The sequence below is a fragment of the Colobus angolensis genome, unplaced genomic scaffold, assembly GCF_000951035.1.
Source record: "Colobus angolensis palliatus isolate OR3802 unplaced genomic scaffold, Cang.pa_1.0 Scaffold16, whole genome shotgun sequence".
NCBI lineage: Eukaryota > Metazoa > Chordata > Mammalia > Primates > Cercopithecidae > Colobus > Colobus angolensis.
In genome coordinates this window covers 10556777-10576292 of record NW_012114710.1, presented here as the reverse complement: position 1 = coordinate 10576292, position 19516 = coordinate 10556777, and the positions used below count along the sequence as shown (strand labels likewise).

The 19516-nt window shown below is 36.4% G+C and overlaps 1 protein-coding gene across 1 annotated transcript in view; it reads right to left on the bottom strand.

Moving 5' to 3' along the window:
• Positions 1 to 19516, bottom strand: part of CNGB3 (cyclic nucleotide gated channel beta 3) — a 159994-nt gene that overhangs the window by 128783 nt on the left and 11695 nt on the right. The window contains exon 3 of the mRNA XM_011937082.1: positions 13641 to 13767. Coding sequence (XP_011792472.1) covers positions 13641 to 13767 — 127 coding nt within the window. The remainder of the gene's footprint in view (positions 1 to 13640; positions 13768 to 19516) is intronic.

The window sequence follows — 19516 nt, the reverse complement described above, 5'->3', positions numbered from 1 at the left end:
TCATCTGTTTTTTTTTTTTTCAAATGAACTTTATAACCAACTTAACTAGTTTAAAAAAAGAAAAAAGAAAAAAAAAAAAAAGGAGAGAGGAAAACCCTCCTGAAACAGAAAGGCAAAAACAAACACCTGACAGTATATTTATTATTCCTCAAGTTTGATGTTCATCATTTTCGTTGTTGTATTTCCAGTTTCCCTTTGATTTATGCTTTGATCTTGGAGTTACTTAAAGGTGTTTTAAATTTTAACTAATGGAGATGTTTTCTAAATTTTAGTTTTAAAAAATTAACCTCTAACTTTATTGCATAGTGGTTAGAGAATATTTTCAATATGATGGACAATCTTTAAAATTTTCTGAGACCTACTTTATGTTCTAGAAAAATGGTTCTCCAGCCTCGATTTACATTAGAATCACCTGCGAAGTTTTATGATCTGCTCATGCCTAGAACCCATTCCAGACCAATTAAATCAGTATTGCTGGGGATAGAACTCAAGCATTTGCACTTTTAAAGAGTTCCTAGGAGATTTTACAGTGCACTTTGGGCATGGTATATAGTCAACTTTTATATATACTCTATGTAAACTTGAAACAACTGTTTTCTTTAGGAACTAGCTACTGTGATATTCAAATATACTGTATCCTAAATGAATTTTTAAATCCTTGATCCATTCATAAATGAAGATAAATATTTTAAAATCATCCACCCTAAGAGTGTGGAATTACCAATTTCATTTTGTAATTGACAGAATTGCATGCTCTGTCTGTCATCTCTGATCTTATAATATTAAAACCATAAAAGTTTAGTATTTGGAGGTTAAAAATTCTGTTTTAATCTCATATTTGTCAAAGATATTTAACATGCATGTTTACTTAAGAAATTCTAAAATTAATCAATCTTAATTTTTTTGAATGTCAGTCACTCCTCTTTAGAAGAGATATTTTAATTCTTTCACACTTAAAAAAATATACTTCATTGTTTAGAGCAGCTTTAGGCTTACAGCAAAATTAAGTTGAAGGTATACAGATTTCTCACATACCTCTGACTCCACACTTGGCATAAACTTCCCCATTGTCAACATCCCCCAAGAGAGTGGTACATTTGTGACAATTGATAAACCTGCATTGACATATCATTATCACTCAAATTCCATAGTTTACATTACGGTCCACTCTTGGTGTTGAACATTCTATGAGTTAGGACAAATTTATAATGACATGTATCCATCATCGCAGTGTCACACTGAGTTGTTTCACTGTGCTAAAATCCTCTAGTTTTTGCCTATTTGTCTTCCTAACCCCCCAGTCGCAGGCAACCACTGTTTTTTCTTCTTTTTTGTCTTCACAGTTTTGCCTTCTCCAGAATAGCTGTAATCATAGAGTGTGTACAGTGTGTAGCCTTTTCAGATTGGCTTATTTTTCTTTTGAGATGGAGTCTCACTCTGTCACTCAGGCTGGAGTGCGGTGGTGCAATCTCAGCTCACTGCAACCTCTGCCTCCTGGGTTCAAGTGATTCTAGTATTTTAAATTATATTCACCCCAAATAATATTCTACATATAGTTTGCCATATTGCTAGAAATATGTTAGCAATAATGATTAAAAATGAATTGACAGGGATTGTGGAGAAGATGGGAGATAGGAGGCAGGACAAGTTTGCAGCTCCTGCTAGGACGGACAGAACAGCATGTGGAGACTCACATCATGATCTTTTGCACCAAGAACTGCCACAGGAACATATCAGGAAAGTTGAGAGAATCCACAGACCTTTGAAGGACATTTCAGGGAGATGCCAAAAAACTGAGTCTATTGCTTTCTCAACGAGGAGACTAGTGGTCTGGGCAAGTTCTCAGTCCTGGTCACCGGCTGCCTGGAAATAGACTCAGTGCTATTGGTGGGGCACTGTGGGAGTGAGAACGGCCTTTAGGACTGCGGGCTGCGTGGGAGCAGGGTGAGGCCTGTGACTGCTTTCCCCTCTTCCCTGGCAACATGTATGACTTAGCAGAGGCAGCCATAATCCCCCTGGGAATATAACTTCTTTGGCCTGGGAACTACACTCACATTCCCTACAACAGCCACAGCAAACCCCACCCGAGGTGAGTCTGAGCTCAGAAACACCTAACCCTAACCCCACCTGGTGGTCTTTCTTTACCCACTCCGTTTACTGAAGACAAAAGACGTAATCTCTTTGGAGCTCTATGGCCCTGCCCACCACCTAAAAAACCTGAATACTTAACCCGGCAACCCTAGGGCAAGTTTGCATCCTCTCCATACCCTATAGTACTGCAGCTGATGCTCTCTTGAAAGCACCATCTCCTGACTGGAGGCCAACCAACACAAAATTGGCACAACTGAAAAAAATACAACCAAGGACCCGCACAGAGTTCACTTCACTCCCCTGCTACCTCCACTGGAGCAGGTGCTGGTATCCATGGCTGAGAGACCTGAAGACGGATCACATCACAGGACTCTTTTCAGACACTCCCTAGTACCAGCCTGAAGCCCTGTAACTCCACTGGGTGGCCAGACCCAGAAGGGCAAAAACAATCACAGCAGTTCAGCTCTCAAGAAGCCCCATCCCTAGGGAAAGGGAGCAATTACCACATCATGCGAGTACCCCATGGTACAAAATAATCTGGCAGCCCTTGGGTCCCAGATCTTCCATCTGAAATAGTCTACCCAAATGAGATGCAACCAGAAAAGATCACACCAGCTCACCAGCAATGGATCTAAACCAAGATGAAATCTGAATTGCCAGAAAAGAAATTAAGGTCGATTATTAAGCTAATCAAGGAGGCACCAGAGAAAGGTGAAATCCAACTTAAAGAAATAACATGATATAGGATATAAAAGGAAAAATAATAGGTGAAATAGATAACATAAAGATAACATATATTTTAAAAAGTCACAACTTCTGAAAATCAAGGACACACTTAGAGAAAAGCAAAATGCACTAGAAAGTCTCAGCAATAGAATCGAACAAGCAGGAGAAAGAACTTCAGAGCTCAAAGACAAGGTTTTCAAATTAACCCTTCTGACAAAGGAAAAAATAATACAAAAATGGACACTGCCTCCAAGAAGTCTGAGACTATGTTAAGCATCCATACCAAAGAATAATTGGTGTTCCTGAGGAAGAAGAGAAATCTAAAAGCTTGGAGAACATATTTGAGGGAATAATTCAGAAAAACTTCCCCGGCCTTGCTAGAGATCTAGATGTCCAAATACAAGAAGGTCAAAGAACACCTTGGAAATTCATCGCAAAAAGATCATCCCCTAGCATATAGTCATCAGTTAATTTAAAGTCGAGATGAAGGAAAAAATCTTAAGAGCTCTGAGGCAAAAACATCAAGTTACTTATAAAGGAAAACCTATTAGAGTAACAGTAGATTTCTCAGCAGGAACCCTTCAAGTTAGAAGGGATTGGAATCCAATTTTTAGCCTCCTTTAACAAAACAATTAGCAGCCAAAAATTTGTATTCAGTGAAACTAAGCATCATGAAAGAAGGAAACATGCAGTCTTTTCCAGACAAACAAATGCTGAGGGAATTTGCCACTACCAAGCCAGTACTAAAAGAACTGCTAAAAGGGGCTCTACATCTTGAAATAAAACCTGAAAATACACCAAAATAGAACCTCCTGAAAGCATAAATCTCATAAGGTCTATATAACAATAACAATAAAAAAGCCAATGTGTTCAGGCAACAAATAGCATGATGAATGGAATAGTACCTCACATCTCAATACTAACATTGAATGTAAATGGCCCAAATGCTCCACTTAAAATATACAGAATGGCAGAATGGATAAAAACTCACCAATAAAGTGTCTGGTATCTTCAAGAGACTCACTTAACACGTAATGACTCACGTAAACTTAAGGTAAAGGAATGAAAAAAGATATTCCAGCAAATGGACACCAAAAATGAGCAGTAATAGCTATTCTTATATCAGACAAAACAAACTAAAGCAACAGCAGTTAAAAAAGACAAAGAGGGGCATTATATAATGGTAAAAGGACTAGTCCAAGAGGAGAATATCACAACCATAAATACATATGCACCTAACACTGGAGCTCCTACATTTATAAAAAAATTACTACTAGACCTAAGAAATGAGATAGACAGCAACACAATAATAGTGGGGGACTTTAGATTGGGCATGGTGGCTCATGCCTGTAATCCCAGCACTTTGAGAGGCCAAGGCAGGTGGATCACTTGAGGTCAGGAGTTTGAGACCAGCCTGGCCAATATAGTGAAACTTCATCTCTACTAAAAATACAAAAAATTAGCCAGGTATAGTGGCACGTGCCTGTAATCCCAGCTGCTGTGGAGACTGAGGCTGGAGAATTTTTTGAACCCGGGAGGTGGAGGTTGCCATGAACCAAGATTGTGCAACTGTACTCCAGTTGCTCTGTCTCAAAAAAAAAAAAAAAACAAAATAGTGGGGGACTTTAATACTCCACTGACAGAACTAGACAGGTCATCAAGACAGAAAACCAACAAAGAAGCAATGCACTTAAACTATGTCCTACAACAAGTGGACTTAATAGGTATTTATAGAACATTTTACCCAATAACTGCAGAATATACATTCTATTTATCAGCACCTGGAACATTCTTCAAGATAGACCATATGATAGACCACATAACAAGTCTCAGTAAGTTTAAGAAAATTGAAATTATATTAAGTACTCTCTCAGACCATAGTGGAATAAAATTGGAAATCAACTCCAAAAGGAATCCTTGAAACCATGCAAACACATGAAAATTAAATAACCTGTTCCTGAATGATCATTAGGTCAACAATGAAATCAAGACGAAAATTTAAAAAATTCTTTGAACTGAATGATAATAGTGACACAACCTATCAAAATCCCTGGCATACGGCAAAAGTGTTGCAAAGAGGAACATTCATAGCATTAAAGGCATATATCAAAAAGTCAGCAAGAGAACAAAATGACAATCTAAGGCCACACCTCATGGACCTGGAGAAACAAGAAAAAACCAACCCCAAACCCAGCAGAAGAAAATAAATAGCCAAGATCAGAGCAGAACTAAATGAACTTGAAACAAACAAACAAACAAACAAAATACAAAAGAGATGACACAAAAAGCTGGTTCTTTGAAAAGATAAATAAAATTGATAGAACATTAGTGAGATGAACCAAGAAAAGAAAAGAGAAGATTCAAATAAGCTCAGTTAGAAATAAAACAGGAGATATTACTACTGATACCACAGAAATACAAAAGGTTGTTCAAAGCTGCTATGAACACCTTTACACACACATAAACTAGAAAACTTAGAGAAGATGGATAAATTCCTGGAAATATACAACCCTCCTAGATTAAACCAGGAAGAAATAGAAACTCCTAACAGACCGATAACAAGCAGTGAGACTGAAATGGTAATAAAAAAAATTGCCAACAAAAAAAGTCCAGGATCTGATGGATTTACAGCTGAATCCTATCAGACATTCAAAAAAGAGTTGGTACCAATCCTATTGATACTATTCTACAGGACAGAGATAAAGAGAATTGTCCTTAAATCATTCTATGAAGCCAATAACACTCTAACACCCAAACCAGGGAAGGACATAACAACAACAACAAAAACTACAGATCAATATCCCTGATGAACACATATGCAAAAATCCTTAACAAAATACTAGCTAACAAAACCTAACAGCATATCAAAAAGATAATCCACCATGATCAAATGGGATTTATACCAGCGATGCAGGGATGATTTTTCATTCATAAGTCAATAAATGTGATACATCACACAACAGGATTGAAAACAAAATTACGTGATCATCTCAGTAGATGCAGAAAAACCATTTGACAAAATTCAGAATCGCTTTATGATTAAAACCCTCAGCAAAACTGGCGTAGAAGGTACATACCTTAAGGTAATAAAAGCCATCTATGATAAACCCACAGCCAACATTATAACAAATGGGAAAAAGTTGAAAGCATTCCCCTTGAGAAGTGGAACAAGATTAAAATGTCCACTTTCACCACTTCTATTTAACATAGTACTGAAAGTCCTAGCCAGAGCAATCAGACAAGAAAAAGAAATCAAGGGCTTCCAAATCAGCAAAGAGGAAGTCAGACTGTCACTATTTGCTGATCATATAATCTTATATGAAGAAAACCCTAAAGACTCACCCATAAAGCTCCTAGAACTGGAAAATGAATTAAGCAAAGTTTCAGGATACAAAATTAATGTACACAAATCAGTAGCTCTGCTATACACCAACAGTGACCAGGCTGAGAATCAAATCAAGAACTCAATCCCCTTTACAGTAGCTGCAAAAAGTAAAATAAAATACTTAGGAATATACTTAATAAGGAGGTAAAATACCTCTACAAGGAAAACTACAAAACACTGCTGAAAGAAATCACAAACAACACAAACATGGAAACACATCCCATTGTGGAAATGACCACACTGCCAAAAGCAATCTACAAATTCAGTGTGATTCCTGTCAAAAATACCACCATCATTCTTCACAGAACTAGAAAAAACAATTCTAAAATTCATATGGAACCAAAAAGAACCCGCATAGCAAAAGCAAGACTAAACAAAAGAAACAAATCTGGAGGCATCACATTACCCAACTTCAAGCTATGCTATAAGGTCATAGTCACCAAAACAGCATGGTACTGGTATAAAAATAGGCATATAGACCAATTGGACTGAATAAAGAACCTAGAAATGAAGTCAAATACTTACAGCCAACTGATCTTTGACAAAGCAAACAAAAATGTAAAGTGGGGAAAGGACATCCTTTTCAACAAATGGTGCTGCGATAATTGGCAAGCCACATGTAGAAGAATGAAACTGGATCCTAGTCTCTCACCTTATACAAAGATCAACTCAAGATGGATCAAAGACTTAAATCTAAGACCTGAAACCATAAAAATTCTAGACGATAACATCAGAAAAACCCTTCTAGACACTGGCCTAGGAAAAGACTTCATGACCAAGAACCCAAAAGCAAATGCCACAAAACCAAAGATAAATAGGCGGGACTTATTAAACTAAAAAGCTTTTGCACAGCAAAATACATAATCAGCAGAGGTAACAGATAACCCACAGAGTGGGAGAAAATCTTCACAATCTATATATCTGACAAAGGACTAATATCCAGAATCTACAAGGAACTCAAGCAAATCAGCAAGAAAAACAAACAAACAAACAAACAAAACCCTGAAACAATCCAATTAAAAAGTGGGCTAAGGACATGAATAGACAATTCTCAAAAGAAGATACACAAATGGCCAACAAGCATACGGAAAAATTCTCATCATCAGTAATTATCAGGGAAATGTAAATCAAAACCACAATGCAACACCACCTCACTCCTTCCATAATGGCCATCATCAAAAAATGAAAAAAAAAATAGATGTTGGCATGGGTGTGGTGAAAAAGGAACACTTACACTGTTGGTGGGAATGTAAACTAGTTCAACCACTGTGGAAAACAGTTTGGAGATTCCTTAAAGAACTAAAAGTAGATCTACCATTTGATCCAACAATCCCATTACTAGGTATCTAACCAGAGGAAAATAAGTCATTATAGGAAAAAGTTACTTGCACATACATGTTTATAGTAGCACAGTTTGCTATTGCAAAAATATGGAACCAACCCAAATGCTCATCAATCAAGTGAATAAAGTGTGATATATATCACACTTTACATATATATATATATATATATATACACACACACACACAAATTCAATGTGATCCCTGTCAAAAAAAATATATATATATACACATACATACTTACACTGTTGGTGGGAATGTAAACTAGTACAACCACTGTGGAAAACAGTTTGGAGATTCCTTGAAGAACTAAAAGTAGATCTATCATTTGATCCAGCAATCCCACTACTAGGTATCTACCCAGAGGTAGATAACTAGTGTATATATATATATATATATATATACACACACACACATACATATACACACACATACACACACACACACACACACCATAGAATACTACTCAGCCATGAAAAGGAACAAAATAATGGCATTTGCAGCAACGTGGATGGAATTGTAGAGTAAAATAATAATAATAATAATAATTTTTTGAGACAGAGTCTTGCTCTGTTGCCCAGGCTGAAGTGCAGTGGCATGATCTTGGCTCACTGCAACCTCCATCTCCTGAGTTCAAGTGATTCTCATGCCTCAGCCTCCTGAGTAGCTGGGATTAGAGATGCAAGCCACAGCCCAGCTAATTTTTGTATTTTTAGTAGAGACGGGGTTTCACCATGTTGGCCAGGTTGGTCTCAAACTGCTGACTTCAAGTGATCCATCCGCCTTGGCCTCCCAAAGGCCAATCTCCACTGGGATTACAGGCGTGAGCCACCACACCTGGTCAGAATTGGAGACTATTATTCGAAGTGAAGTGACTCAGGAATGAAAAACCAAACATCGTACATTCTCACTTATAAGTGGGAGCTAAGTATTCTCATGCAGAAGCATAAGAATGATACAATGGACTTTGGGGTGTGTGGGAAAAGAGTGGGAAGGGGGTGAAGGATAAAAGTTTACACATTGGGTACAGTGTACACTGCTCAGAATGCTCTCAGAAATCATCACTAAAGGACTTACTCATGTAACCAAACACCACCTGTTTTCCAAAAACCTATTGAAATAAAAAATAAATAAAAAATGATTTGATGATCTGTTGTTTAAAGTGTTTGCAATGTTTAATTATAAAAGTATTACTTACTATAGAGGAAAATTTCAATATGGGGCTAAAAGTAATAGTGCATTATTTTTATTATGCATCCCACAAAACTGGCAAGTGTGTAGCTGGTTTCCTTTTTTTAAAAAATGCTTATAAATTATTGAAGTGTAGATTGCTTTTTATTTTTGTAAACTTGATAACTGACATTCCTTTTCTATTTCAACTATAAAGTCACATATGGATTTTTAAGCATCTTTACTGCAGTGATTCTTGCTTTTTCTAGCTACAAGACAATAAACGTCAGTGTTTATGAGTGGTGATAAGATTCTGAATTCTATTCTGCTCTCATTGTTCCTGCTGTGAAATGATTGCCTATTTTAAAACCACCCAAATAGAGACTGATTGCTATTATGAACAAAGAAGACTATTCATAGAAATAACCTTCCTTCTCAGTATTATGAGTAACAATGGTGATAAAAAGTCATATACTATAGTGTAAAATCAGTCTTGCAGCACACCCTAGTCACAGGCACTGAACATTTCACTCACTTGCTTGTTCATCATTTAACCACTTAACCTATGAGCCATTCAACTCTGTCTCCTTTTTCAGATGTAGCTATTTGACATTTCCAGGCAAAACACATCTTCTTTTGCTTGCTATTCATTAGTGTCCATCAAAATATATTTTTAATATTAAAAAATAAGACTGGACTGAGATAAAGTGCCAGAAATAAGCTGTTTTTCTTGGTAATGGACAAATGGCATCAGTGGAACTTTACAGGGGTGAACCCTGTGTCTTTCAGAAGCTAAGTGTTTCATTTGACAAGATAATGAATTGTTTGCTTTTGGGGGTGAAGAGTGGGACCAATACAGTTTCAATTCCTTTATGTACATAATGGAGATGGTGTGATGATTAATATTATGTGTCAACTTGACTGATCCACAATGTGCCCAGATATTTTGTCAAACATTATTCTGGGTGTGTCTTTGAGGATATTTTGGATGATATTAACATTTGAATCAGTAGACTGAGCAAAGCAGATTGGTTTCCCTCATTTGGGTAAACCTCATTCAGTTAGTTGGAAGCCTACATAGAGCAAAGAAGCTGACTCTCCTGAGAGAAAGAGGGCACTCCTGCCTGATTGTTTAAGCTTGGACATTGGTCTTTTTCTGACTTCAGACTCAAACTGAAACATTGTTTCCTTTTGGGTCTTATGTTTGCTGGCTTTTTGAACTGGAACTTACACTATTGGCTCTTCTGGTTCTCAGGCTTTCAGACTTGTACTAGAACTGTATCATTGGCTCTCCTGGGTCTCTAGCTTACTGACTGCATATCTTAGGGCTCCCAGCCTCCATAATTGTATGAGTCAGTTCCTTATAATAAATTTATTTTCCTATATATGCATACATCCTGTTGGTTCTATTTTTCTGGAGAACCCTAACCGATACAGATGGTAATCTCTGTGTCTCTGCTCCTCTAGATGTTCACTTCTGCCCATCTTCCCAACAGGGCAGAAACTAAGGGTGTGATCAATAATATCACACTGTACTTCTCACACACTGACACCAAAATCCACACTATGCCTTCTCCCCAGTACCTATTGATCAGTCCAGACAAAATAATCCCTATTCAGCTCAAGGCTTACATGAGAAGATAAAGTAATTGCACTTACAATAAGGAAACTTCTTTTAAATTTTCCAAATTTAAAAAATCGAGGTGAGAACTGGTCACTCACACAGCATCTATATTGAGTTCCTGCAATCAATCAAATACTTAATTTTTTTCTAGGAGAAAGAGCTTTTCAAACCTGACCTTGCCCAAGGTTAAAGATGCTGATATTTAACAACTGAAAATATAAAGGTGATCTTTTACTCATCAAAAGCATTGTGAAGTAATAATTTCAATAATTATTTTATCATTGATATTTTATTATAATGTATAAAAACTCTGACTCTAAAAGTCTAGATATGGTAACTGTTATTGCTCATGAGATCAGAACAGAAAACTTTGGTCAGTTCTACATGGTATTGAACTTTAAGATTACCATTAATTTTTGTCAAAGGTGATACTGGAGCTTTAATGCCCCTTTCAAGTTGTTCCTTCAGTGCAGCTGAAGGATTTCACCCAATCCTGAGAAAACATGTGAACAACCATTTAATGACAAAGCAGAACTTTAAGCTAACTTGGGTCTACTCAGTTTGTTAATACTTCTCAAACCACTTTGCTATCTGTCTTGTAGCCAGGAGGACATTAAAAAGTGTTCTGACAAGATCATGTCCTTTGCAGCAACATGGATGGAGCTTGAGGCCATTATCCTAAGTGAACTAGCACAGGTACAGAAAACCAGACACCACATGTTCTCACTTACAAATGGGAGCTAAACATCGAGCACACAAGGACACATTGAAGGAAACAATAGACACCAGAGCGTACTTGAGGATGGAGGGAGAGAGGAGGCTGAGGGTCAAAAACCACCTATTGCGTACTGTGCTTATTACCTGGCTGATGAAAGAATATGTACATCAAACCCTTGCAACATGCAATTTATCTATAGAATCAACCTGCATGTGTACCCATGAAACTAAAGTAACACTTAAAAAAAAGTCTTCTGGATTTAACAGTTTTGCCATCTCAGGATAGTGATAGTGATGAAAAGCCATGTTAGATGAGAAGTAAGGAATTGAGAGCTTTATAGCTACGTGTTTTTTCCTCATTATCTTTGCAATCTGCTGACTGATTATTCTTGCTTTTATCAAGAATTCTGAGCAGAAAGGAATGGGTAGACTTCGAAAGCCATTTGTATCTTGCTGTCTCCTCCTGAAGATGCTGTACAGTTTTGAAAATCTAGAAGTTCAAGCAAATCCAGTATGTTTGGATCAATCATTTCATTTGTTAAATATTTACTGAATATTTACCATATGCCAGACATCAATGTGGGTACTGGGGATACTAATCATCAACAAAAACAGACATGACCCCTGCCATCATGAAGCACACAATTTAGAGAATGAGACTGATGGATTTTTCTGGCAGATAATCATATAAAATGCATCAGCAATAAATGCTGTGAAAGAGATCTTTTAATAGGGGCACATGGCCTAGTTAGGAAGGCCAGGGAAAGCCTTACAAAGGAAGTAATGGTCATGCTGTTATCTGATGAATGAATAGAAGTTAATTAGGTGATCAGGGGAGGAAAGAATAGAACAAGCAGAGGAAGTAGTATGTGCAAAAGCCCGCGACAGGAGGGAACATGACAAATACAAGACACTGAAATAGAAGAGGTGTGACTGGAGCAGAGAGTTGGGGAGGTTGTGTGTTGGGAGAGGAGAAAGTAAAAATAGGTGAGAGACAGACCAGGCAGGGTCTTAGAGGTCATGTCAAAAAGTTTTGTGTTTTTGAGCTATGCTGATTGACCCCTGGGTAACTGAAAGGTTTCCACTTCTGCATTTCAGAAGAGTATAAAAAAAACCAGGAAGGAATGAGGATTAAGAAGAATTTATCCCCCAAATTGTTAGTTATGGCTTCAACTTCAGTCCTTTGAAAATCTATCAATTGCCATGGGTTATTATAAAAAATAAACATATTGAAATTAATGCTAGAAAGGGAGATTCGTTTGGAAGGCTAGGAGTGTATTGGTATGAGGAAGGTAAAAGTTCTCTTTGGGAATTCAAATCTTTTGTGGTCTAATATTAGGAGAGCTGACTCTATTACTATAGGCAAATGAGTTAACCTTTCAGTATCTTGGTTGCTTATCTGTTGAGTGAAGATAACGATGATCCACTAATAGGACTGAAAATCATCCTGTAAACAACAACAGTTATAGATAAAATATAAATAATTAGTTGTTCTGTTGTTAGATTCCAGTTCTTCCCTCAGAGTTTAAACATCTCTCTGCCAAAATACTATGTCAACTTTTATTTTTGTCAAATAACATTGTGTTTATGTGCACAAGTGTGTATGCATGTGCGTGTGTGTGGTAGAGTGAGCTTGTGTTTATTTTCGTATAGCCAAATCTGTGTTTATCGAAAAGGCATTCTCTCTTTCTGATGCCAAGTGTTCATTCAGCAATTCCCCGGGTCCCAGATAATCACGATGACTCCTACTGACAGCAGATGGTTTAACACAGTAGAGGCACTGCTGAGAGAGAAGGTGGGGTGGGGCGGAGTGGAATGGACGAGTAGGTACTTTTAACTTCTTTATAAGTGACAACTCTTTTTGTCTATTAAATAAGAAGAATATGCTTTTATTGTTTCATAAATAAATGCAATTATATCAACTATAGTTAAGCCACTTAAACTGGATCAGCGGGTACATAATACCATGCCAAGGAGTGGCAAAATGAAGGACCTCCTTGTTGGGATTTATTGCAGATTTACTGATTCACATTTCAATTGTCATCTCTTTTGTAGTATTTCCAATAATCTTATGGGAAGTACTTGTAAAGCTGTGTTCCTTCAGTGGCATAAAGATGTTCCAGTTCTGTAATTATTCCTAGTTAGCGTGTCACACTTTCTTTAGTGGATGAAAGGAAATAATAATTAATCTTTTGAAACTATAAAATATTCACAGAATTGGAATAGCTATTTGTGAGCTTGGAAAATTTTCATCATTTTTTTTTAAAATTCATGCCTAGTAAATATATAGGCTGTTTCCATAAGGATACAATGACTCATATACGTAACAGCAATATTTTTGTTCTGATTTGGCCTATAGCCAAATGGCTACCTAGAGATATTGGTTAGTGGCCATGCCTGGCCAGTGAGGTACGATGAACTGCACAGAACCAGTGTTTTAGTTCTGACACAGTTTTCTTGTGTTATGTGACTATTGAATTTTTTCTGCCCTTATATTCAACTAAAGGGGAGAGTGGATATTTGAGCTCTTTAGGGCAGGCTGAGCAATGTCTTTAACATGTGTTTTGAGCTTTATTAAAATGCTCACCTGTTTGGACCTTCTTTCTCGGGGTCCATTTTCTTCTGCTCTGGCACTATTCCGGTTGGTTCTGCTGCAGTTTGAGGGTCAGGGTTTGTGGTCAGATCTCCAGAGGAATTTTTCTTGGAGAGTTTGTCTATGAAAAAAAAATTCACATAGATAGAAGAATGTACACCACTCTTGACCCAGTTATATTTGACAACATGAACTACAAAGATGTTGCTTGTGTTTTAGAATAGTCTTCTCAAGAACACCTCCCCTGGGATTTCTGCTAAACAAAGTAGGACTTTATGCAGGAAGAATTAACCCATAAACACCTTCAGGCCAATGGAAAAATATAGTTATGTGCTATTTAATGACAGAGATATATTCTGAAAAATGCATTGTTAGGTGACTTAGTCGTTGTGCAAACATCATAGAGTGTACTTATACAAATCCTGATGTTATAGCCTACCACACACCAAGGCTATACAGTATACCCTATTGATCCTAGGCTACAAACCTGTGCAGCATGTTAGTTTAATAAATACTGTAAACCATTCTAACACAATGGTCAGTCTGTGAATGTAAACACAGAAAAGGTGCAGTTTGAAATATGTTATTATAATCTTATGAGACTATCCTCTTTTATGCAGTCCGCTATTGACTAAAGCATCTTTAGGTAGCACATGATTGTAATTGAAGTTGGTGTATTATGTAATAAAGAGTTCATAAAATATATTTCTTTTTGATATTGGCAAAGCTGAGGATAAAAATTCATTATTCAGAAGGCATTTCCAGTTTTGCTAAAGTATTCATAATTTTGGGGTGAAATTGATGCATCATAAAATTCAGAAAAGTAAAATAGGAAAAAATGTGATTGGCATTATTTAGCACTTGCATTCTACATTTTTATGAAATCAAATTTTTGTTTTTAGCTTGACCATCTTTAAGTTGTGAAATATTTTCTGAAGAAGTGATACAAACTAATATGTACTAGCTTTATTTTCAGTACAGAAATTAATTTTTTCCCTTCAAGCCTACAAATACAATTTCTAATTAATATAGTTTAAATTGTAATTTACCCAGAGAATAATCAACTTACTGGTAAATATTTGGATTATAGAGAAGATTTTAATATTAAAATTACTTAATATTAAAAGAAAATATAGAAGCAGAAAAGAAAAATAAGAATGAATACAATTTAATGGTAATTCATTATCCAGTTTCTAACTTATTTTTAATTGGATGTCTTGTGCTTAGGATATTAAAATGGAGGCCCAAATCATCATTCTTATTTTCTTGTAATATATATAGTTTAAAGATTTAAGCAAACCCAGTATTGAAAATTTGGATTTACAAAAGTGATAAATCAGGGGATGATCGGGTTACACAATTTTTCACCATACCAGTCCTTTAATATGAACATTTCTAAGATCCATCTAAAAATCTTTCAATGTACTGAACTTTCCAGGAACAAGTTTCAGGAATAAAAGAAATCATAAAATTGAATTACTCCTTAAAGTTTTTAAAAGTTTAAGACTAAGAAAGCTTAAATTCTCGATTTCCCAAGACACTTTTATTCATTATGCATCTATCTACTTTTATTTTTGAATTATAGTATTTTTGGCTAGAAGATAGAAAACACAGTACTAGCTATGTTTTTGTTATGTTTAAATGGAAAAAAACCCAATTCCCAATTTACTTGGGATACAAAAGTCTCAGTATAATCACATCCTTGAAGCCTGTGTGTAAAGATTACGTTTAGGTGAAATATTGAAACTTGTAGGATAGGGACCCTTCTGTACAGGCACATGTGGTATGCTAATGAGTTTACAGTATCCAACAGATTTCAGAGTAAAAAAATAGCACTTTCAATATGTCATTTTGTACTAACAAGGTTTTGATAAAAATAAGAGAGAAGGATCTGTTTTCCTTATGTCTTTGGGTCAAGTCATGTTTTTCCATTTGTCTTTACCCAATCAAAACAAAAATCATATAGATCAGATCTCTGACAAATTGCCGTTTTGCATTGCTGTCTGTGAAAGTGGCAGCCTAATCCTTTTTTGTATCTACAAACACTTGGACAATTACTGTATAATATTTAGAAGCAAAATTCTTAATCGCTGGCCATGGATGTCTAGTGCATTTTTGGTTTGAAGTCCTTGAAGCCATATGTTGTATATACCTTTTATTACATGGAGGGGATCTAGAGTTATCATGGGCTTCTCAAAGGAGTCTGGACCAAGAAAAATGTTATGGATCATTGTGTTCACATATGTTTCTAGGAGCACTTACCCTGAAAGAAAATTAGGATTGATAAAGAACATGAAATATGAGTAAAAATCAGAAAAAAAAAATCCTAAATGTAAAACAAATACAATCTGTACTGTAAAACATTTCTTCAAGGCTTTTATTGGCTATGGGTTTTTGTTTTTGTTTTTGTTTTGAGACATGGTCTCACTCTGTCACCCAGGCTGGAGTGCAGTGTCATGATCACAGCTCACTGCAGCCTTGATCTCCTGGGCTCAAGTGATTCTCCCACCTCAGCCTCACAGATTGCTGAAACTACAGGCATGAACCATCACACACAGTTAATTTTTGTATTTTTTGTAGAAACAGGGTTTGGCCATGTTGTGCAGGCTGGTTTCAAACTCCTGGGCTCAAGAAATGTGCCTGTCTCAACCTCTCAGAGTGCTGGGATTATTGATGGGAGCCACTGCACCTGGTGGGCTATTTCTTATAAAGCCACATGGATATAAGCTGTATCATATATCTCCTCCATCTCTCATTCAAGCTACAGTGTATGTATTGCATTTTCAGTATTAACTTTTCTGCTAGTACCAGTTAAATGACCAACTGTTCTGCAGTAGTTCTTTTTGTCCATTCCTAATAATAATTTTTGTTTATCACCATAACATTCGGATAAAATTAATTCCAGGTAGATCTTAGCAACTTACCAGATCTTCTCTAGCTATTACCAAGCCTTTCTAAAATAACACTGCCCCTGTTTTGACAAACCTGGGATATTTATAAATTAATTTCAGCCTGATTTGATTTGTGGATAAGCATTTCATTACAAAATAAATCCTCATTAATAGCTTATTGATGAACATGAGAAACCAGTTATTTCCTATTCTTGGCTTCAAAGCACAACAACAACAACTTAAAAAACCCATGAGGACTTAAAACAAAAGAATGCCTGTCAACTATAGTTCAGTGTGGGTGTCTTTTTATCCATGCAACATGTTATTTGTTTGTGCAAACAGATGGTCAGAGTGTTTGCATCATCCTCATCATGAAAGAGAAATCTGAAATACAAGGCAAGTGTTGCTCTGGCATCTGGGTGAAGTGTTGTCAACTGCACATTGTGCTTCTTCCCAGCTTCACACATGGACAGCAGGATTCCCAATTTCAATAGCTGCTCAAATGAATAGTGTAAGCCTTTCTGCCAGTGGTGCTCTTTGCACATTGTATAGCAATCGCCAGATCTCATCAGTACACTTGATTAAATTCTGCCCTGGAATGTGTGCCTGTGGCAGATAGTGAAATCTGGAATCAAAGTGTTGTGATATGGTTGCCTTTACTGAATATGCAAAAATACGTAGAGTTTGCTCTCCACACACCGGGCTGATTCCATCCTGAGCCTGGCAGCATCTCACACTGAGCCTGTGTAATATACTTCCAGTATCCTTGGCCCCTTGTAGCAGCACAACATGGAGACACGAGCAGGTGTGAAACATCTGCTTCTCTCTTCAGGTGAGGAAATAAGTGATGTGGAAATCCATTAACCTTCCACATTTTATCAGTGACATTACATAAATGCTGGAAAGGAGGGATTCAAAGGAAGAACCTAATATGGGAATAAGATTGTAAATTAAAAAGACACTCAATTGGCTTGTTTTGGATGGATATAAAAAGCACAAGACTTGACAATGCCTTCACTGGTTAGAATCTTTGGTGTGGGGGATGGTACTACTTTGGTCAAATTTCTAGTTCTTAAGACATCAAAGACATGTGGATTCTGTCTCAAAAGTAAATCTTCTTTTATTAGGAGCCACCAGTACCTGAGTAACTGGATGTTAGATGCATTAATAAAGACTAAGTCTGGGTACTTCGATTAGATGCCTAAATGATACTATTATTTTCATCTAAATGAACATTTGGAGTTAAGGACTAACAGTTTTAAGAAGAGTATGATTAATGATTTTTTTCTGGCACCTGAGGTTGTATTTTTGACTCAGCTTGTGGTTAATTTCAGAGTTGCTGGATTATCTAGTGTACTTACAATAATTTTAACTATAATACTTTAATCACACTTGAAATTTTATTACATCTTTGTAGATTGTCAAACAACATGGAGGAAGTTGACAACATTACAGCAGTGCACATAAAATGGAATCTGAAAGAGTATTTTAAAAGGGCATTCACAAGAACAGAAAAATGACACACTTTATATTAAAAACATGTAATCCGTAAAAAATCCAGAGAAGGACTCAGAAGGGATGAGAATTATGGAAACCATCTCATATGAGAAATGGTTTGAGGAACTTAGGCTCTTTTAGTAAAGTATAAAGTATTTAAGATTAACTAGTGACATAATAGTTACTTCAAATTCATAGAAATGCTGTTACATAGAAAAGAAAATAGATTTATTTCATGTGGTCTAGAAGGCAGAAGAAGGACTTACCAATGAATTAACAAAACAAACATACAAAACCCTCAAACATTCTAGCAATTTGTTTAACCATAAAATGCACTGCTTTGTGAGGTAGTGAATGCTCTGTTGGCTGGCGGTACTCAGGAGCCTCCAGCCAATCTAAGCCTGTGCTAAGGGAGCCTGTGCTGAGGGAGGACAGGATCTTTGCATAGGGTCAAAGCTTAGGTGTCCTCTAGGCAGCCTTAAAGTCCTATAATGTCCTGAAGAGATCTTTGTATTGAGGAAGATTTTTGACTTTAGGATACATCATCACAAGTAAAGAAATGTGCAAATCACCAAATGAAAAAGAACGTGGATCCATCTAAGGTAGTTTTGTTACTGTGTCAGGATGGAGGAATCCAGTCCTCTCTCAATGTCATGCTAGGTTTCAGGGACTTTTTAAAAACTGAGATTAATTCATTTAGAAAATACATTTTATATATAGCTATTAAGGAATATGATGAGTTACCAGTGCTGGATACTGAACAGAGACCTGTAATCCCTACATAACTAATTCTCTATGTGACTCTGGATAAGTCTCTTTTTTTATAACAGTTTCCTCATCCATAAAATGAAAAAGTACTTTTGTACTGGGGATTTCTGTGAGGATTAGATAAAGACTCCATTTGAGAAAAATGCAATATAAACACAAAGTGTTCCATGAGCCAGACTGGAATAAATTGCTAGAAACAAAAACGAAAAAGGTATATTAACTCTTTCAGGTCTTCATAGCACTGACGTATGTGGGGCATGATGCAAGACCTTCCATTTACTTAACAGAGCCCAGGAACCAGAAAACCGTAATGTAATTTTCCGTAAGTTAGCTATATTCTTTGGCAGAAAGAAGCCTAAAAGCACAGAGTTTAATTGAATTATGCAAATATATTTAAATCCTTCAAACTACAACATAAAAGGCATTTTAAAGGAAAAAAATCCATCCTATCCACATTGGTTAGGGTCTCTTAAGTTTTTAGCCTATAAAACATGTAATGACAGTAATTTTATCAGTCAGAACCTGTTCTCTATTCAATATTTAAAATGTATGTTTTCTATGCCAAACTTCGCTCTTTTCAGCGAGGGAACTTTCTGCTGTATTACATGCAGGAATGGTTCCCCATCACGCACATGCTGGGCACCTAATCTCAAGAGGGTGGCCTGTCCACAGCTGGCTGGCAACCTCGATGTTGGTCTGAAGGGCTCTGCTGAA